The 22,335-nt window shown below is 46.1% G+C and overlaps 1 protein-coding gene across 1 annotated transcript; it reads right to left on the minus strand.

Moving 5' to 3' along the window:
* Positions 1-2,288: 2,288 nt before the first annotated feature.
* Positions 2,289-22,122, minus strand: LOC121569926 (PX domain-containing protein 1). The gene is made up of 6 exons (XM_041881269.2): positions 21,667-22,122; positions 20,892-21,170; positions 5,341-5,432; positions 5,037-5,154; positions 4,618-4,741; positions 2,289-3,668 (listed from the first exon to the last, which is right to left on the minus strand). Exons 2-6 carry the CDS (start codon positions 21,145-21,147, stop codon positions 3,545-3,547), a joined length of 714 nt encoding a protein of 237 aa, XP_041737203.1. The 5' UTR covers positions 21,148-21,170; positions 21,667-22,122; the 3' UTR covers positions 2,289-3,544.
* Between the last annotated feature and the right edge of the window lie 213 nt (positions 22,123-22,335).

Consider the following 22,335-nt stretch of genomic DNA (forward strand, 5'->3'; position numbering starts at 1 on the left):
GGACAGATGAGACAAAGATCAACTTGTACCAGAATGATGGGAAGAGAAGAGTATGGAGAAGGGAAGGAACTGCTCATGATCCGAAGCATACCACCTCATCTGTGAAGCATGGTGGAGGTAGTGTTATGGCATGGGCATGTATGGCTGCCAATGGAACTGGTTCCCTTGTATTTATTGATGATGTGACTGAAGACAAAAGCAGCAGGATGAATTCTGAAGTGTTTAGGGCTATATTGTCTGCTCAGATTCAGCCAAATGCTTAAAAACTCATTGAACAACGCTTCACAGTGCAGATGGACAATGACCCGAAGCATACTGCGAAAGCAACCCAATAGAAGTGGAATGTTTTGCAATGGCCAAGTCAATCACCTGACCTGAATTGAATTGAGCATGCATGTCACTTGCTGAAGGCAAAACTGAAGGCAAAACGCCCCAAGAACAAGTAGGAACTGAAGACAGCTGCAGTAAAGGCCTGGCAGAGCATCACCAGGGAAGAAACCCAGCATCTGGTGATGTCTATGGGTTCCAGACTTCAGGCAGTCATTGACTGCAAAGGATTTGCAACCAAGTATTAAAACTCACAATTTTATTTATGATAATGTTAGTTTGTCCAATTACTTTGAGCCCCTAAAATTGGGGGGGCTATGTATAAAAATGGTTGTAATTCCTACACGGTCCATATAATAATTTTGACAAAACCCTTAAATTAAAGATTAAAGTCTACACTTGATTGCACATCTTTATTGTTTCCTTTCAAATCCATTGTGGTGGCGTACAGAGCCAAAATGATGCAAATTGTGTCACTGTCCAAATACTTATGGACCTGACTGTATATGGAGATAGTTTAGTGCCTAAAATAAGGGGATAAATACATGTAAAAACAAATAAAAATAGTTTCCTGATCTTTCTTATATCTCTCAGATATACTACAGACACTTTAGAATAAACTTCCTTAAGAACATTTGTTTTACTATCTGTTGTTCCATGTAGTGAATCTGTTATTCAATGCGTTTCTATTGGTTAATAGCAGTAATGCCAAATTCAATGTTTCATCCAATATAATTTTTTTATACCTGAAGGGGTCTTAAAATTCAAAATCAAATAGCTAAATAATCCTTGGTATGACCATTTTATAACAATTCCATATGTTAGTTTAGAACCTCCACTGGCTTAGACAGGATTTAGACTCTAGATTAATATCATTAATAATACTGAGCAGATACAATATGTTTCAAGATCTGTCTCACACTGGCCGTAACCATATGAACAAGGTTACAAGGCGGGTCATGGTTAGCTTAGCAATATGAGAGCCAGTCTGTCAAACATTTGGACTAGAAAAATAAATAACCTCTTTAACATTATATTAAATTAGAATATCATTGTAACAAAACAAAACAAAAAGCATTATCTTCCAAATGATCACACCTATGTCTGACATTGTTGAACTTGACATACTGGTGTGTTCCAAGAGTGTGGCAGAGAGACCAGAGTACTGGAGTTCGGTTGGGTACTCCTGAGGCCACACGGGATTGGTTGAGTACCGTTTAGCCATGACTGGTGGATGGATGCATGCACAGTGCACAAGGTCCTTCACGAACCAATGTCTACTGTCTACACTGACTCTGAACAGAAATAAATACAAACAACTGTTCCATACAGAATTTATCGTTTTCCTTTTAAATAGTCCAGTCCTTTATTTCAGCATAGAGTTGCTAGTGGTGGGATTTTCCTTCTCTCCCTGGTAGCATTAAGAAGGATGTGGGGCCATTTCTCCAATGCAGCCAGTCACCAGAACCACCTCCAGTGCCAAAAAAGAACATTTATATAATGCGCTCTTCCTCCTCTTTAGGCTCTCTGCCTTGGAGAAAATAGAGAAGAAAGCAGGGAGAGAAAAAGAGTGGGATAGTTTCACATGTTGAGAAAGACCTGGGTTTTCTCACGGGCTGAGCAATGGGCATGACTGTGTTGCTAACTAGGGGAGGGGAGTTTAGGGTCGGTTAAAGGCCCCATGTGCCAAGTTTCAGAATGTTCAGCGCCTGTGGATTCAGGGGAGGGCAAATCCCTGTGGCTACAGAACAATGCAGAGCAGAGGAAGACAGACAGCTAGCTAGCTAGCTACCCAGTAGCCAGAGGGCTCAACGCTGCTGCAGCTTCACACATACAGAGAAAAGCTAGATTCACTTATGCAGGGAGACAGGGACACTTGTGAGCAACTAAACAAGTCACCACTACATCTACAGGACTGCTGAATGTGCAGCCAGCTGGAAAACCTTCAATGGAAACAAATGCTGAGTCAATGATCTCGTTTTTTAATCTTTCATTTGACTTGAAATATGGAAAGAAACAATGTCGGGGCATGCCATATTTTCAAACGTTCCATTCCCACGTTTGGTGTCAAATTATGTCTTATTTAGTGATATTGGGGAAATCATGTTGTTGCTGTGGTTAAACTGATGTTTAATTGCAGAACAACAGGGAGAGGAAAATCGAGTGTTGGCCTACATTTCCTTATAGTGGTTTTCCACACAACATTGTCATTTGTTTTCTATAGAAACAGAGAAGATGTGTTCCTCCAGTGGTGGGCTAGGCTGCAGACTCCCATACAGAGACTATAGTCAGCTGTTGGACTGTGGAATTACAGTAGCCTATGCAGCTTAATACAGGGTCTGACATGGCCTTGCTTGAACCAGCAAAACACTGCTTGCATACACTATGCACATGATAACAATCCCCAGATGAAGATTATTCAACTGTTAATTTTAGCTACTCAAACCAATCAGGAACTGTCATTCATACAGTGATGTAGTGTCCTGATTTGTCGCATGATCTATGTTTTGAACACAATAACATCCCTAACCTGTCGTCCTAACAATAGGTCTGGTGAGGAAAAGTTGCATTGAACCAAAAAAGTTAATTTCCCATTCAATCCCAATTAGAAAAGTCAAGCTATCACTCCACATAAAACAACAATCTTTCATAATACTGGTTGTAATGACAACACTGCAGATTAAGGCCGATACTGAACACAGTTCTATGAAGTACACCAAGCTCAATGACACAGCAGAATCACACAGAGAACCCTAATGCACCATTTTAGAGGAGAGAGGACACAGGAAGCAGTTTGGTAAGCAAGAAATGGGCAATCTCCTTATTTCCTTATAACCCCCATCTTGAGACATCAACTTGAGGATACAGGATGAGGCACACTGGTGATCTCACAGACAATTTACAATGTAAGCCAGTGATATGAAATATCTCTCTATACAATATTTTTGTGAGTAATACTACAGTCTGTCTGTCTGTCCGTCCATATAGCCGTTGAACCCCAGGATCTGCTCTCCGATTCAACAGAGACAAAGCTGCTATGACGAACATTGGCCTATAAGCAGCAGTAGCAAAGTTTATCGGTGCAGTTACGCAGCTACTGAAACATTTGTGGCCAACATGCTGGACAGAGCTTTCCACAGCTAGGTCACATGACATGGGTTCCTTTCTGACAGCATCTGAGTAGGCAGTGATGCTAACCGTCAGCCATTTTGGCTCCTCATTCCAGGATGTCCGTCTCAAAGGGGACCAGATGGTAGTAAGACAGGTTGGTGACGTAGGCATCTGAGTCATCGTCACTGATGTCTGGTTCCACCGTCAGGAATTCCCTGCCATCCTCATACCTGAGAGAGGAAAACACCAGACATGGGTATCCCTCTACTCACTGGGCACACACTGGTTGAATCATAGTTGCATCCACATCCTTTTAATTAAATTACGTTAAATCAATGTGGAATAGATGTTGAATTGACATCTGTGCCCAGTAGGAATGGACCAAGTGGTCAACCCATACTAAGACACTACATTTACTAAAACATCTGTTCAATATACTGAATCCAAACAGCAAAGCACTATACAACATCCTGAACTTATCTTCCAATCCTGCCTACATTCCTTTATTTACAATAGCTTCACCATCCCACTGCTGTGATGAATTCTAACTATAAGTATGATTGTGTTGTATGATATGATCATGCACTTGTGCAATATGACATTTCAGCATTGTAAAATATGGTGAAAAGTATTTGGTTGTGGAGACTGTGAATAAAGGCCCCTCCCTAGCTTTCCTCCTCACCCCACCCAGGGAAGGAAGAGGTGCACTGAGACACTTCCTGAGCAAGGGGACCCTGGAACTGCTTTGCATTCAAGGAATGCATGGTACTCACATACTCAAAAAGGCACACACAGCCACTTGTGATCCTAAAAGGTCCCTGTAGGTGTGTGTGTAGTAAAGAGAATGTGTACTGTACGAAAAGTAACAGGATATATCCTGCTTGTATAATAAAATAGGCTTAAATTCAGGAGAAAAACAGAATGACTGAGGTTGAAGAAGACAATAGAAGAGGGTTAACACGCATACTGACATGCTTCTCTCGTTTTGTGATGCAGGGAGTTACAGTCCAAAGTCAACACTGTAGAAGAAATATAACAATAACTCCTACACACACAATTTTACCTCTGCTATGAGGTTGAAGAAATGCCCATTTCTGTCTCAATATACAATGAAATTGATATTGACTGGCAAGGTCAATCTAACAGGTAAAATAAGTCATAAAGTAATGTGCTACTTACAGGTGTTCTGCAGAGTCAGCAGCAGAGTCAGTGGATGAGGGTCTCTCTTTGTCCTGTGGCAGACTCTCGTCAAACACAATGGTCTCAGTGTTGGCCAGACAGAAGCCATTTGAACGCATGATCTCTGAAAGGCACAGAACATATTCTACAGTTTAGGACACGAACAGTCTACCCCATGTTTTGTCTGTAAGGAATTCTTTATAAACGCAAGGCACATTTCTGTGAAAACAGACAATACAATTCCAGCTTATCTTATCCTATCTTAACTGTTACTCAGAGGTTTCCTGGTTAGGATGTCAAGTGGGGCATGCTGTTGTTGTTGAATTGCATTGGTTGTTTGGGTGGTTAAAGGGACGTTACTTAGTTAATACTGGGAAGAAAGCACAGTGTTTCCCCTGTGTTTCACCATGAATCAATACCTGATATCTTGTATGGACTCTGGAAGCATGGCTGGATCTTGTGGACGTTGTCATTCTTTAGCACTTGGTCCAGCGGTGATCGCTCAAAGAATGTCAACACCACCTCTGACCTAGAATACTGTGGAGACAGACAGTACAGACAGTATGAGCATGGGTTATATTTATGAGAACCATACGAAATGCATTATAATTCATCTGAGTCAAATGTGGTATGTTTGAAGGTGTATAAGTGAATAGGTGTGCACACATGTTAATCAAATCCAATATGTGTACAGGGGACAGTACTAGACTAGTAGTGACCCACCTTCCATGGCATGTTGATGACATTCTTCAGTAGCCTCTCCACCTCATTTAGTTTCAGCTCAATGTCATTGGCCTCTTTAATCTTAACCAGACCTAAACACAAAATGACACAAACATAATGCAGAGTCAATGGTTATTACATGGTTATTACACTTTTCTTTTAAAAGTAATTTCACAAAACTGAAAAGCTTTGGTCTCAAGTAAATTCTCAGGTAACAAACATGGTTAACAAACAAGGTACACATTTAAATCGACTTGATTCCCAAGACAAACCACACGCTATCATTTCGAGAGTCTGAGCTTTCAGACCAAAATAACTCCCCTACTGAGAGAACATGAGGTAAATCCTATCTGTGCATCCACCATAACAAAAGGGCAGCTACTTCGACCTTTGTGTCAACTAGCATCTTATCTATCCACAGGCCAGGACACACAACAAAGGCTAAATGGGAGGAGGTCCCAATTCAACTTTACTCATGTAAAAGGTTGCCAAAGAAATGTAATTGAAAAGGTGGCAATCAGTTAAATGCAATAACCTTTATCACAATGCTCCTGTGATATTTGTTCTGGGCACGGCAAGTACAGAAAAACACAAACAGACTTCTTTAAGTTAAGTGGACATAGTTTTAAGAGCACGCAACTGCAAGTGTCAGGAAACTAGGCATATGTCGCAAGTCACGAATTCACAGGAGAGCCATTTTAAGTATTTTTTTATTCTTTTTTTATGTGTTTTTTGGCACAAATGCATTCTGGAACATTTGAACTTTCATGTGCCTTAATAACAAACGTGTATGCCATTTGTAAATACGAATACAATTGTTGAATTACGAGCCTTGTTGGTTAAGCCCCAGAAAAAGACAGCAACCTTCCCACTAGCCATGATTGGCTGAGATAATGAGTGGACTGGACATGCCGAGAGAGGAGTTCGGATTGGTCTGCCATTTAGAAGGCAGTCTGTGTTGGTAATCCTGTCGAACGCAACTTTTTAAACAAATGTATTGTGTAGAGGAGCTGCATAAGTGTTGCTCTCCACTTTCTGGAGGATCGAGTTTTGAAATCAGTGGAATATGATCGCTAAAGAGATGGCGAAAACACCTGTCTCCGGATTACATCTTCAAACTTAGGGCAACCGTGGCATGGCATCCAAGGGAGACGCGTCCATCACATGCATGATGATGTATACAGGTAAGACAGACTAGCTAGTTACATTTTCAGATATTACACGTTTCTAATTTTGACAGAAAGTGGATTAATTTCAAGCTAAAGTGTACTGTTAGCTAGCTAACGTTAGCCGGCTGGCTCCCTAGCTAGCGTTACTTGTATGACGTTATTATTCGTATCCCAGAACCGTTTGCTTTGCTAGTTAGAGCCTAATGTTAGCTAGCTAACATTGAACCTGGTTGGTTAGCTCCCAGCAGATTCATGCAGGGTAGTAACGACATGATTTGGCACTATGTTCATTGTTGTTTAACTAGCTAATGTTAGCTGGCTGGCTCGTTAGCTAACGTTACGTGACGTGTGTGATCTTACACATTGTTTACCTAGCTAGGTTCATTATTTACCTAGCTAGGTAGCTACATGTCTTAAGCTAAAGTGTACAACACCCGTTGAATATGGCTGGTGTCAGTAAACGTCGGCATAAAAGCGTAAGTAAATTGTTGCCAGCAGAGCTGGTTAGGCTGTTTTTATGTTATCCAGAGGTTAACGAATCATCGGCCAGAGCGTCAAGTGTGCGCTCTGAACACTCCTAGAGCAAAACGAGATGGGTGGGGATAAAGCTTAAGAGGGTGTGAACGATGCTGAATGGGTGTAGACAAAGAAGAGTTATTCACTAGATACCAAAACATTCAAATGCCATTTTCTTACATTTTACGTTACATTTTAGTCATTTAGCAGACGCTCTTATCCAGAGCGACTTACAGTTAGTGAGTGCATAAATTTTTCATACTGTTTCTTAAAAGTGAGTTTACAAGTTTTGTTCCTCAAAAGTGCAGCATATGATATGCCATTTTGTAGCTCTGAGTCTCTACTTTTATCCAATGTAAAAAAACAGCATTTAAAATGTTGCTACATAAGACCAAATCCAGGTGGTGAGTCACATATAGGGTAACCAGCAAGAATGCCAACATGGCTCACAAAATGCTAGGTAATAGGCAGTACAGAATCTGAAAGTGGCATCAGCAGAATATAGGGAAAGTGCAGTATAGATGTACAGTACACCTATCTACATTAGCAGCATGATACATGGATTAACAATGTAAGGTATAAGAGACGTTTTAGATTAGATTAAAAAGCTGGGTGGAAAGTTTCCCTTGGGGAATAAGCACTGGCAATAAGGACTTTAATATTGGTAAAGTATGAGATGTACCAGGGATACATCTGAACACAATGTCCAAAAAAAAGAGTGGAAAATAGCCTGCTTAGTTGGTTTGGACCTATAATAAACAAGGGGATGTGTGAGTGAATGTGTACTTAAGCCTTTACAATCCAATGATGCAGAGTGAAAACTAGTGACTATGACGCATTGGTCACTAGTTCTGCCTTCCAGTTCCAACTAATCCCTGTCACAACTTCCGCCGAGGCTGCCTCCCCTCCTTGTTCGGGCAGGTTTCAGCGTTCGTTGTCACCGGCTTACTAGCTGCTGCCGATCCATTTATCATCACTCCACTTGTCTTGTCTAATTAATCACACACACCTGGTCCTTATCCCCAATTAGTCATTGTATAAGTGTTCCCTCTGCTTCCTTGTCTGTGTGAGTGATTGTTTGTAGTGAGCTGTGTGTAGCTCGGTTGAGCTACCCTTACCTTGTTGTTGCCAGGGTAGTAATTTTCCATGTGCCTGAGTTTTGTTGTCGCATGCTTGCGCAACTGTTTATCGACAGAATAAACTCTTTGGATGCGTATTACTATCCTGCGCCTGACTCCTATCACACGCATCACAGAATCACCCACTCGATATGGAGTCAGCGGGAGAAGAGTGCATGCCTGGAGTCGTGGCACGGGTCCAGGAGCACTCTACAATGCTGGCAAGCTTGGGGGAAGCGATGGATCGGGTTCTTCAGGTAGTCCAACGCCTGGAGAGGAGCAGACCCGATCTGTCGAGACCAGCTGGCCAACCGGATCCAGCCACCTACACCCCAGCACCAGGAGGGATCCAGATATCCCGACCACGGGCGTTTGAGGAGACAGCTGCGCTGTGCCAGGGATTTACTTTACTTTACTTCGCCAGCATCAGGCCGGCACCATCGGAGCGGGAGAAGGTGTCCGTCCTTGTTTCCTGCCTCTGTGGGAAAGCCCTGGAGTGGGCCAACGCGGTGTAGAACGAAGGAGGAGCTGCATTGGAGGACTACAGGGAGTTCGCTACGGGTGAGCGACTGGTCCACCTGAGGCAGGGGACGAGGACCGCGCAGGACTTCGCATTAGAGTTCCGGACGCTGGCAGCGGGATCCGGGTGGAACGAGCAGGCCCTGATCGACCATTTCCGGTGCCATCTGTGGGAGCACGTCCGACGGGAGCTAGCCTGCCGGGACACCATGTTGTCCTTCGATAAACTGGTGGACATGGCCATTCGGTTAGACAACCTGCTGGCAGCCAGAGGACGTCCTGGTAGGGGTCTGCCCGTTTCCACCCCGGAAGACTCGGACCTCGAGCCGATGGAGCTGGGTGGAGCCGCCGGCCGAGAGAGTGGAGGAGGACAGCGACAGTGCCACTCTGGTGGCACGAAAGGACAATCCACCACACGTCGTAGTCAACGTTCTTTTGGGCCTGGAGGCGGCAGGCAGGGAACTCACGCATCATCCCAGGTATCGAACACCCACATTTGTTCAGAGCCCTCTGCTGCGCACTGTAAAATACTTGTCTCCTTTCCTGAGCACATGGATGTTCCCCAGTGTAAGGCGCTAGTCGATTCAGGCGCAGCTGGGAACATTATGGACAGGGCATTCGCACACCGTATAGGCATTCCATTGATTCCCCTATCCATTCCACGCCCCATCAGAGCACTTGATCGTCAACGATTAGGGTCCGGGTTGGTTAAGGAAGTTACTGCACCAGTCACCATGATTACCCAGGAGACTCATTGTGAGCAGGTTACTTTTTCCATTATTGAGTCTCCTGCTTTCCCTGTGGTATTAGGTATCTCTTGGCTAGCACTCCACTACCCCACCTTCTCATGGCCACAGAGGGTTCTCACGGGGTGGACGCGAGAGTGTCAGGGTAGGTGTCTAGATGTTTCCGTTGGTGCAACCACGGTGGAAAGTCCAGACAGTACCTCCACCATGCGCATTCCCCCTGAATACCTCAATCTGGCGCAAGCGTTCTCAAAAATGCAGGCTACTAAATTACCACCTCATCGGGCGGGGGTTTGCGCGATAAACCTCTGGTTAGATACTGTACCTCCCAGGACTCATATATACCCCCTGTCACAGGCTGAAACGGTGGCTATGGAAACATATGTCACCGAGTCCCTGCGCCAGGGGTATTTACGTCCCTCCACTTCACCCGCCTCCTTGAGTTTCTTCTTTGTGAAGAAGAAGGACGGAGGTCTGCGCCCATGCATTGATTATCGACCACTGAACAGGGAGACGATAAGATTTAGTTATCCTCACCTCCTCATTCCTTCAGTGATTGAATCAATGCACGGGCGCACTTCTTCACCAAATTAGATCTCAGGAGTGCGTACAACCTGGTGCGTATCCGAGAGGGAGATGAGTGGAAGACAGCATTCAGCACAACCACGGGGCATTATGCATACCTGGTGATGCCCTATGGTTTGATGAATGCTCCCTCAGTTTTCCAGTCCTTTGTGAATGAGGTGTTTCGGGACATGCTTGGTCGCAGTGTAGTGGTGTACATCGATGACATCCTGGTGTATTCCGCTACGCGCGCCGAGCATGTGTCCCTGGTTCGCAAGGTGCTGGCCCGACTGTTGGAAAATTATCTTTATGCTAAGGCAGAGAAGTGTATGTTTTTCCAGCAGTCCGTCTCCTTGGATATCGCATTTCCACCTCAGGTGTGGAGATGGAGGGAGATCGCATTTCAGCCGTGCGTAATTGGCCGACTCCAACCACGGTTAAGGAGGTGCAGCGCTTCCTTGGCTTTGCCAACTATTATCTGAGGTTTATCCGGGGCTTTGGCAAGGTCGCAGCTCCCATTACCTCCCTGTTGAAGGGTGGGCCATCCCGGCTCCGCTGGTCTGCTGAGGCTGACCTGGCCTTCAGCAAACTGCGGGTCTGTTCACCTCAGCCCCAGTACTGGCCCACCCCGATTCATCACTACCATTCGTAGTGGAGGTGGATGCGTCCGAGGTTGGGATAGGAGCTGTCCTGTCTCAACGCTCGGGTACGCCACCCAAGCTCCGCCCCTGTGCGTTCTTTTCGAAGAAGCTCAGCCCGGCCGAGCAGAACTACGGCGTTGATGATCGGGAGCTGTTGGCTGTTGTTCAAGCCTTGACAGTGTGGAGGCATTGGCTCAAGGGGGCAAAACACCCTTTCCTCGTCTGGACGGACCACCGTAACCTGGAGTACATCTGGGGGCAGCGAGGAGGCTGAATCCTCGCCAGGCCAGGTGGGCCCTATTCTTCACCTGGTTTGATTTCACTCTATCATACATCCCGGGTACGAAGAACGTGAAGGCAGACGCGCTGTCCCGGCTGTATGACACAGAGGAGAGGCCTAGAGACAACACTCCCATATTGCCGGCCTCCTGCATTGTGGCGCCGGTAGTATGTGCGATGGACGCGGATATAGAGCAGGCATTGCGCACGGATCCCTCTCCACCTCAGTGTCCAGTGCCTGCTCTTACCCGTGATTGTCTGATCTACTGGTCACACACGTCACCCTCCTCTGATCACCCAGGTATCGGCCGTACAGTGCGCTGCCTGAGCGGAAAGTACTGGTGGCCTACCTTGGCTAAGGACGTGAGGGTGTACGTCTCCTCCTGCTCGGTGTGTGCCCAGAGTAAGGCACCTAGGCACCTCCCAGCGGGGAAGCTACAACCATTACCAATTCCACAACGACCATGGTCTCACCTTAGCATTGATTTTCTAACTGATCTTCCCCTCTCCCAAGGGTCGTTGTGGACCGCTTCTCCAAGTCCTGCCGCCTCCTTCCTCTGCCCGGTCTCTCCACGGCCCTGCAGACTGCGGAGGCCCTGTTTACTCACATCTTCCGGCACTACGGGGTACCAGAGGATATAGTGTCTGACCGAGGTCCCCAGTTCACGTCCAAGGTCTGGAAGGTGTTCATGGAACGTCTGGGGGTCTCGTCATCCTGACCTCTGGGTTCCACCCTGAGAGTAATGGGCAGGTGGAACGGGTAAATCAGGACGTGGGTAGGTTTCCTGCGGTCCTACTGCCAGGACCAGCCGGGGGAGTGGTCGGTGTTCTTGCCATGGGCAGAATATGCCCAGAACTCTCTCCGCCACTCCTCCACTAACCTAATGCCTTTCCAGTGTGTTCTAGGTTACCAACCGGTTCTGGCACCGTGGCACCAGAACCAGACCGAGGCTCCTGCGGTGGATGACTGGTGCGTCGTCAGAAGGCCAACGCTGACCGCCACCGCAGTGAGGCCCCCATCTTTGTACCGGGGGATTGGGTCTGGCTGTCGACCCGGAATCTTCCCCTCCGCCTGCCCTGCTGGAAGCTGAGCCCGCGGTTTGTGGGGCCGTATAAAGTCCTGAGGAGAGTCAACGAGGTCACATATAGGTTATTACTTCCCCCTGATTACCGTATTAACCCCTCGTTTCATGTGTCTCTCCTCAGGCCGGTGGTAGCTGGTCCGCTCCAGGAGTCTGAGGTGCGGGAGGTCCCTCCACCTCCTCTGGACATCGAGGGGGCCCCGGCGTACTCGGTCCATTCCATCCTGGATTCGGGGGTCGGGTGGGGGGCCTTCAGTACCTCGTGGAGTGGGAGGGGTACGGTCCAGAGGAACGGTGCTGGGTCCTGGTGAGGGATATCCTCAATCCCTCCATGTTATGGGATTTCCACCGTCGCCATCCGGCTCGCCCTGCTCCGCGTCCTCCTGGCCGTCCCTGAGACCAGGGTCGGCGCGCTGCTGGATCCGCGCGTCAAGGGGGGGGGGGTACTGTCACGACTTCCGCCGAGGCTGCCTGCCTCCTGCAGGTTTCGGCGTTCTTCGTCAACGGCTTACTAGCTGCTGCCGATCCATTTATCATCACTCCACTTGTCTTGTCTAATTAATCACACACACCTGGTCCTTATCCCCAATTAGTCATTGTATAAGTGTTCCCTCTGCTTCCTTGTCTGTGTGGGTGATTGTTTGTAGTGAGCTGTGTGTAGCTCGGTTGAGCTACCCTTACCTTGTTGTTGCCAGGGTAGTAATTTTCCCTGTGCCTGACTTTTGTTGTTGCATGCTTGCGCAACTGTTTATCGACGGAATAAACTCTTTGGATGCGTATTACTCTCCTGCGCCTGACTTCTATCACACGCATCACAATCCCAAAATATCATGTATGGCCATTCATAGTCATAATGACTACGATAGTGAGGTTGATGATGACGATCCTCCAGACTATTGATGAGGTCTTACTGAGGTGATGTGACTAGTACGCACAATGCAGCCACAGAGCTGCTCCCTTTGGATAGATAGAGGGCTGCGTAAGAGGATGTGAGGCAGCGCTCTGCTGATGTAACAATCTCATTCATTTCTAATGGCCCACAGTGATGACATCATGCCCCAGGGGTTGATGACTGATTAAATCATCGCTTTTGGTAAAAAAGTAGTGCACTGTATAGGGAATATGATGCCATTTGAGAAGCACCCATAGAATCCCCCACCCAGGGCTGTCCCTCACAGGGTTCCAGGATCATATTCTTCTGTTTAAGAGATAAACAGCTCTGTTTGTCCAAACCAGCAAGATTCTATAAAAATATTGTGATGTCACGAGAGGCTGTGTCCTGGAGGGACGTTACATCCCCCTGAGATGGCTGCAAACCCAGACAGCTATGGCTCCATCTGCTGGTATGGTCGGGAACTCCAACCCTCTATGGCCAATCTTCCCACGCAGCTGAAACCAATCAGGAGCTGATGAGCTGAAGGTTTGGGAAGGGAAGAGACACAGTCTCCAAGCTGGGCTCGCTGGAGGACAAGAGTGCTGCACGTCCACTTCCATGAGGAATATAAGGATTTGGAGATACTTACCTTTGGGAAATACTCACCTTTGGATATATGCACCTGTGGAAATACGTGTGGGACATTTGGAAGGACGTTTTGCTGGGTTGGCCACTAGCTGCAACGTGGAGTACAGTAAGACTGGGGAAAAGTTATTTGAGCGAGGGAGAGTTATGATTTTGGATGTGGAAGAGACATCCCTGAACTGTTAACCCTTAAAGAGCCACAAGAGAACAGAATTGTGTTATACTTTCGTTAGTTTCCCAAGACCTTTAATAAAATCCTTGTTTTGATTGAACCTGGTCTCCTTGCACTACTTGAGCAATCCCGCTGAAAGCTGTGTAGCCTCTCGTGACATCACAGATGGTGGAGAATACAGGCACGCTCAAGCGTTAATAGTGCATGTCAGAGGAGGATACCGAAGGTTTGATCACCCAGTTTTCCAAGTTGGCCGTAGTCTCCCCGCCGACTGAAATGGAGGACATATTGAAAGCCCTTGTTGCTGGCCAGCACGCCCAGATGCAAGCAAACGTGGCTCTCTTGGAGGAGCAAAAGAAAGCCAACCTTCTGAAGGCAGAGGAATTGCAGTTGCAGAGACAGAGGGTTGTCCAAAATACCCGCCCAATAAAGGCAAGTGACTTTATATCTAAGATGGGAGCTACCGATGACATTGAGGCATACCTGCATGCATTTGAGGCCACGGCCACTAGGGAAGCCTGGCCCAAGCAACAGTGGGTTGGTCTGTTAGCCCCCTTTCTAACCGGGGAATCACTGAATGCTGTCCGGGACCTGGGCCCTGACCAGGTTACTGACTATGATGCCCTGAAGTCTGAGATCCTCAGCAGATATGGACTCACAAAGTTTGGTATGGCCCAGCGCTTTCACAGCTGGACCTTCCAACCAGACCAACCTCCTCGGGCGCAGATGCATGAACTTGTCCGAATCGCAAGGAAATGGCTGGATCCGCAGAGGAATACAGCAGCGGCGGTGGTGGAGGCCGTTGTGGTGGATCGTTACCTACGCCCCCTGCCTTATGAGGCAAAACGGTTCATCAGTCAACAGGCCTTGACCACGGCTGATCTGACCGTGGAAGCTGTGGAAAAGTACCAGGCCACAGCGGAGATGCTGAATGCTTCCCGAAAAGACCCCAGGAGGGCGGCCCCACCACAAATGGGAAGAACCCGTCCAAAGGACCCCAAGGTCTCGAACCCAGCCACGTCAGGACTTATCCCGGCTCCAGGGGGAGCCAGAAACCAGGCGGGTCCAAGAAGAGTACACCAGGAGGGGGAAACTCGACAGTGTTACCGGTGTGGGGAGATGGGACATATCTCCTGGCAGTGTGGGAAACCAGCCGATGAACCTATGCCCACTGCGGAGTCCTCCAGCTCAGCACCCACACACCGTTTTTGCCTCGCTCTTGGGAGTCGTAGATGGCGGCCCAGATCGACCCCCACCTGCCCGGTAACTGTGAATCACCATGATGTGGAGGCCTTACTGGATTCTGGTAGCCGGGCCACCCTGGTGCGTAAGGGATTTGGTGGGCCCAACGTGTCTGACCCCGGGAAAGTCCTCCCAGTTTCCTGTGTCCATGGGGACACCAGAGAATACCCCATTACTGAACTTACAATGACCAGCACCCGGGGAACCATACACACGACGGCGGGGGTGGTTGATTCCCTCCCCGTCCCTGTCCTAATTGGACGAGACTGCCCAGCCTTTTACCCACTCTGGAGAGAGTCTCAGGAGAGGATAACCCGAGTACCTCGGAAACGGAGAGGCAAGACTCATCCTGGGAAGGCTCCGGTGCAATCCTCCGAGTTGCTCACTCCCGCCCGGGCTCTGATAGGGATGGCAGGTGCCCAGACCGACACAGAGACAGAGCTACAGAATCTGGACAAAGAACTGTCTGGTCTGAAGGGGACCGCTGAGAGGTATCGTTTGTTAAAGCAACAGTTAGACATGAAGACAGAAGAGTTAGATATCCTCCAGGCTAAACTCCAACAGAGCTCCTTCCCTAAGCAACAGGAGGAGCTGGAGAGGCTGCGCAGGACCATCGAGGAGTGTGAGGAGACCCTGCGCAGTAGTAAGGAGGTCCAGAAGAAGGCAGAGGAGAAGTACAAGGTGTTGGAGAACAAGATGAAGAATGCGGAGGCAGAGAGAGAGAAGGAACTGAAAGCTGCTCAACAGAAGCTAAACTCTGCTAAAACCAAGGCTGATGCGTTCAGTAAGGAACTCAAGGAGAGACAACAGGAGGCTGAGTCCCTGGTCCTAGAGGTGGAGGAGTTGAAGAGAGAGCAGGCTGGCAAGCACCACGGCAATGCGGACGCCCTCTCCCGGCGTGATGCCTTCTTCGCTGCCTTTACCCCGACGAGGACGTCGGTCCCGAGGAGGGGGGATGTGTGATGTCACGAGAGGCTGTGTCCTGGAGGGACGTTACATCCCCCTGAGATGGCTGCAAACCCAGACAGCTATGGCTCCATCTGCTGGTATGGTCGGGAACTCCAACCCTCTATGGCCAATCTTCCCACGCAGCTGAAACCAATCAGGAGCTGATGAGCTGAAGGTTTGGGAAGGGAAGAGACACAGTCTCCAAGCTGGGCTCGGCTGGAGGACAAGAGTGCTGCACGTCCACTTCCATGAGGAATATAAGGATTTGGAGATACTTACCTTTGGGAAATACTCACCTTTGGATATATGCACCTGTGGAAATACGTGTGGGACATTTGGAAGGACGTTTTGCTGGGTTGGCCACTAGCTGCAACGTGGAGTACAGTAAGACTGGGGAAAAGTTATTTGAGCGAGGGAGAGTTATGATTTTGGATGTGGAAGAGACATCCCTGAACTGTTAACCCTTAAAGAGCCACAAGAGAACAGAATTGTGTTATACTTTCGTTAGTTTCCCAAGACCTTTAATAAAATCCTTGTTTTGATTGAACCTGGTCTCCTTGCACTACTTGAGCAATCCCGCTGAAAGCTGTGTAGCCTCTCGTGACATCACAATATATATATAATGACCAATAAAAGTGCTTGTTTGTCTGGGAATAAGAGGTTTATTGTATTGTTTTATCATAAGCTTAGACTTATGATTAGTATTCCTGGCTACGTCATGGTAGAGTTACAGTGTGGCATTTTGAATATTATATGGTCTTCTCTTCTTTATTGGATGTCTCATTTGAAAGACATGCCTAATAACCCTGGGAGCATAGCCTCAAGGAAAAAGCAACACATATATGCTACACATGGTGGTTGCTCAAATGCAACAAACATGAAGATAACTGTCCTCAGACACAAAACTCTAAACCGCCTCGCTGTTTTCCGTGTAAACAGATGTTTGAAACCTGTCCACAGGATTTCTCTTTTGATATGGAAATATGAGCAACATGAGCACTGGCGTGGAATGACAAAATACATTTGTAGATTTAAAATGGAACACAACCACTAAACATATTCCTCTCTCAATTACTTATATTTTGAAGTTGAAACTAAATGTATAGAAATAGTGGTAGTCTGAAAATAAGACATCAAATATTTTTAAACTAAAACCAGCTATGTTTGTTCCTACCAGGCTCCCTGAGTGCATTTCCTCACTTCCTGTGGAAGAGTTCATTTCCTGTCTCCACTTCCTGGAATCTCGTTGAGGAGGGAAACACTAAACTTGTGTGTGTTCTGTTCTCCCTGTGTAACACTATAAGTATGGGGACAAATTGGTCTAATAATTGTCCTCTCTACCAGTATTCAAACTGTTCCCATATGCACATCAAAGAATTTGCCTGCATAGGCCAACATTAGTTCATAGCCTACATTTAGTTGGCTGAGGAACACTGCACAGATACTGCTGGTATCTTTATCAACATAAATCAATGTTTTCCTGCACATAGTAGCGAACATATTTTTACTTTCTCACTTTTTTTAGTGTAGCTAAAACCATTTATGGTAATGGATTGTAATTAAACAGGCTAAAAACGTAATTAAAAAGTGTAGTTACACAATTAAGTACTCAATGTGATACCTGTTTGTGCTGTCATTTGCATATCAACCATGGCAGGAGGACGGGCAACATGACAGGAAGCATGAGCCTCCACATCATCCTTATACATATTTCAACATTTATCAGACATTATCAACAGCTATTTCACAATAACATCCTACAGCACATCAGACCGGCCCATGTCAGCATTTAGTAGGCCTTCCGAGTGGCGCAGTGGTCTAAGGCCACTAGAGATCCTGGTTCGAATCCAGGCTCTGTCGTAGCCGGCCGCGACCGGGAGACCCATGGGGCGGCGCACAATTGGCCCAGCGTCGTCCAGGGTAGGGGAGGGAATGGCCGGCAGGGATGTAGCTCAGTTGGTAGAGCATGGCATTTGCAATGCCAGGGTTGTGGGTTTGATTCCCACGGGGGGCCAGTATGAAAAATAAATAAAATAATGAATGCACTCACTAACTGTAAGTCGCTCTGGATAAGAGCGTCTGCTAAATGAGTAAAATGTAGTAGTGTCATGTACTGCAACATTATCTAACCACTATCTCCCCAGTTAGATGAGTATGTTCCATAAGGTGTTGCTGTTTGATCATTAGATACAGAGCACCAAATTCCATAATAAGACTTAGGTTAAGCCTTTAAACACAGTTCTGGGCTGTCCTCTCCGTCACCAGTCTGAGTCAGTTATGTCTGGATGTTTGGGCGGTGCCCTCATGACTGGCTCTCATACCAGCAGAACGAGCACATCACGTCCTGTCTGTGATGCCCACTCCAGGGTCACATGTCAGGTGACTGATGATGAAGCCCTAAGCAGGCCACAGTAGGGGCTAGCCTAAATATAGAAGGCCCACTCCTTCAGCCAGGCCTGTGTATCACCCTCTCACCACAATGACATCAACCCTGGAAGTTCTGCACGCCTTTCTTGTTGCCTAGGTACAGCACAGAAACAAGAGTAGGGCCAGAAACAGTGCGAATGAAGAACGCTGCATAGGGAAGAAAGGACAGCTAGAGCTAGATCCACTTTTCATCTGAGTGCCAATTAGAAGACAGATCTAAATTAAATATCGAGCCGAGGTGGAAATTAAAGGAAGGGCATGGGGGAATGGAATGGGATTAATCTGTGGCCAGCTATCCATCACTGACATGATTAAACTCTACCGGCACCACCACTGGAGTAACACCTCCATTCGTCTCCCAGTCGCAACCAACAAGATGAGAGCCACCGGAAAAGAAGAAGTGCAAAATGAGTCTTTTTTTTGCCCCATGTTTCTCTCTTCTCCCATCATGCATCACACATGGCCGAGACAGGAGGAGAGCCAATCATCAGCAGTGACAGGTATTTCGGTGTATGGGAAGGAAGCAGAGCCTTCCAGTCGCCACAAAAAGGCTGGCGTGGGGGGACAGTTTACAAAACACACTTAGGCTGAGCGGGCACAGACAAAATAGAAGTACCAGAGAGGCTGTGCAGGGTGATAACCCAGCTAGCACATTTGGTTCCTTGGAAGTTGTGGGAACGTACGATTTTGGTTTCCCATTGGTTCTGGGAACGAAGCCATACGTTTCCTGACCGGTAAAACTGAACGTTTTTTAAACGTTCTGAGAACATGTTTATTTTTTTGCCTGTTCTGGGAATGTACATTTCTAGGTATAGCAGGGAGGTTCCTTTCACTGAATGTTTCAATAAGACTTTTAATAACACTGCTAGCTTAGTTTGGGATAACTGTTTTCAACTCCAAGCACAGATAGTAATTAATTTGCTTAGGCTTTAATCATGCAAACACATAAATGTTTTATTGTGGCATGGCATCAGTGAGATTCAAACATATGATCTCCTGTTCTCTATCAATGGAATTAGCCCACTGCGCCACCAGGATGGAGCTAGCCTGCAATGTTTGTCTTTTACTCATACGAAGCTGTTCATTTTAGTCTATTCAAACAGAACCCATTTCAAAGGAAACAAGCACTCATTAAGATTACACCTGCAGAAAATGTTATGCTGTAGTACTGAAATTCCCACAGAATTACGTTATTTCTTAACATTCTCGGAACAATTTGAGAACATTACTTGAAATATAACCATGAGGAAACCTGCAGGAAACGTTATGCTGAAGTACTGAAATTCTCACCGTAGAAACATATGGTTCTCAGAACGTTATGGGCTAGCTGGGTATCCTGCACCATTCCCAGAACATTGTGGGAAGGTTGTATGCAAAATAACCATAGGAAAACCACGCTCTCACCAAGCTCTAAGAAACATATGGTTCTCTGAACATTATGCGCTAGCTGGGCATAGACGTGGCATGCACTGGGCATCCTGCCAGACAGCACCCATTCTGGGCAATGTCAGGGCACCATAGTGACAGACAGGGCAGCAAGAGGTACACAACCCAGAGCCATGTGTTTGGCTTTCATGTGTCACAATACTTTCCAACTGTCTGAGAGTTCTGTTTATCTTTACCCATTACTACGGGATAGGATCTACTTTTACTGCAGAACAAGCTGGTCAAGAATTCAATCACGCAGGACATACAGTAGATTAGCCTAATCACAACCTAAACATTTGATAACATTTAATGTATTATTGAAATGGTCCACAAACACTCAATAGGGGGAGTGACTGAGTCTTTCAGCGTTATCGCAACATTATTAAAGCCAATATGCAATGGATAGGCCGCCTCCTAATTTTGTCCAAAACGTTCACAGACAAATCCACACATGGAACCTTTTCCAATATGATTTTTCTTTTGGCAGTTAGTCTGTGCTATTATAAACCTAACCCATAACCTCCAGCTCTGAAAACCAAACAACCATAAAGGTGCTGCTGATAAGTGATAAGGATAGCCTAGTGATGGCCAGTTAAATCAGTCCTATTGCTCTTGACTTAAGTTCCAGTCAATCATGTTAGTGGGTTCCCAGAGAACCTAAAGCAGTATCGGGGAATCATGTAGACCAAAGAGCAGCTATTTGATAGCTCTGGTATTATGTGTCACTCCAAAGTGGACCCTATCCATTTTTAAACAGGCAGTGTCTACCTGGGTCATGAAAACAACAATTAGACATTATTTAGCCACTGTAAATAATACAGCCACTGTATCAACGGATATATCTATATCAAATGTGCCCACATAATTCCCACCTGTCAAAAATGCCCATATGAATACAATAATTGATGACAAAGTTCCCAATACTTCAAAACATTGGCTGATCTGTTTTTTACTAATTGGTATTTTGACAAATCAGATCAGCTCTGAAAAATATCTGATGTGAAAATATCTTATGTGACTGGTCAAAAGACCAATTAGTGGAATAAACATCAGAATTGGGCTGCCTGTGTAAACGCTGCCATTGTGTTGTGGCTATTGTGTCTTCAAATGACCATATCATTAATCAATTACTTAATTGATTAAACCCAATTTCCAGTGGCATGGGGGTACACTATACCAACCTTCTATAAGCGGAGACTTGGAGAGAGCTCTTCTGTCCTCAGGGAATGATTCAACCAGTCTTTTGAACAATCTCCCCAAATCTGAATAACTCCTGTGCAAATACAAAACGTTTCTGTCTGACCACTCTGTTCTGATCTCGTAGAATTCTTCTTCCTCTCCTCGCTGACTTATGATCAGTCTCCGGATCCCGTTCACCCAGCAATCCTTGACAAACATGTTGACCAGAGACGTCCCCTCGAATATCGCCGATGCCATTCCTCAGCAGTCAGTCCAGCATTCTGGGAAGGAGGAGTGGGACGTTGGAGTGAAGTCATGGACGTTGGAATAACATTGCACCCTGAACCGGGTAAAATAACTATATCGTAAACAAATCATTAACTTGTAGGCCTATGGGGTAAAAATGCTAATATAACGAATAGTGGCCAACACCACTTCATAAACTTCTGACCTAACTCTAAAACCGTTACAATGTAGAAAAACAGCTTAATTATTTCAGTTTCGCTTGCTCAGCCCATCACAGACGCAATCTTAAACGTGGCACTGTCACCGCCTTCATAGTCATTGGTCACCACAGGGTAAGAAAATAATGGGTTTTTACTTGACGAGATAATCCTCCCAGAATTAAAATGAACTCAAAAATAGCTATTTAGCTGTTGTTCAATTACTATTATTTATGGACTAGTCCGCTTTAAGTTCAGGGTCACAGATGATGACGCCTTAAAAAAAGTGAGTTACCGTTCCCAAAATTATGTTAGTATTGTTTTATCGTCTTACTGTTCTTCTACGAGTCTTCTGATTAACTTCATGCGTAGAAGTGAATGCAAAAGAGTTGCATATTCGATGTGCTGTTCAAGGCTTCACTCCCCTGACAGTTTGTCGAGGTTTGCCTTAAGAGGATGCATCTTGCACACTGATTCTAGAGTATTCGTCTGTTTCCTCCCCTCGCAGAAGTTGACTCCTCTCTCCCTCCCCTGTTCTTCTTCTTCCTCCCTCCTTGTCAACAGTGTGGATACTATGTAAGGAATGCAACTGCCCAAAGAGAGACCGAATTGTCCATGTAAACTGCCTAGGCTACTTCAAAACATGCATTTATTTTCTTTCTGATGTACAGTTATGTTCACAAGTTATAGTATGTTAATGTGTGTCAACCTGGACTCAGGGGTAGATGTAATAACCCTCATGAAAAAGTACTACTGAATTACTACTCACTACTACACAAGATCTACACAAAACCTACTGGTTTTACTACTTGATTGCTATTGAGATGTGTAGTAAACCAGTAGTGAGTTATGTAGTAATTTCAGTAGTAATGAGTGATAAATTGGGACGTTTCACCAGTGGCGGCTGGCCGATAGAGGGCGCTAGGGCGCCGCCCCCTTAAATAAAATTATTTAAAAAAATAAAATAAATAAAAATAATAATAATAATAATAAAAACATCAGT

The sequence above is a fragment of the Coregonus clupeaformis genome, chromosome 7, assembly GCF_020615455.1.
Source record: "Coregonus clupeaformis isolate EN_2021a chromosome 7, ASM2061545v1, whole genome shotgun sequence".
In the NCBI taxonomy this organism is placed as follows: Eukaryota; Metazoa; Chordata; class Actinopteri; order Salmoniformes; family Salmonidae; genus Coregonus; species Coregonus clupeaformis.

Excerpts from the sequence above, each read along its gene's own strand:
- LOC121569926 (XM_041881269.2), bottom strand. The coding sequence starts at position 21,147 with ATGGCATCGGCGATATTCGAGGGGACGTCTCTGGTCAACATGTTTGTC. Across the intron at positions 5,433-20,891 it reads CAAGTCTCCGCTTATAGAAG|GTCTGGTTAAGATTAAAGAG; the intron begins GTTGGTATAGTG and ends TTTTGTGTTTAG. Across the intron at positions 5,155-5,340 it reads TCATCAACATGCCATGGAAG|TATTCTAGGTCAGAGGTGGT; the intron begins GTGGGTCACTAC and ends CTGTCTCCACAG.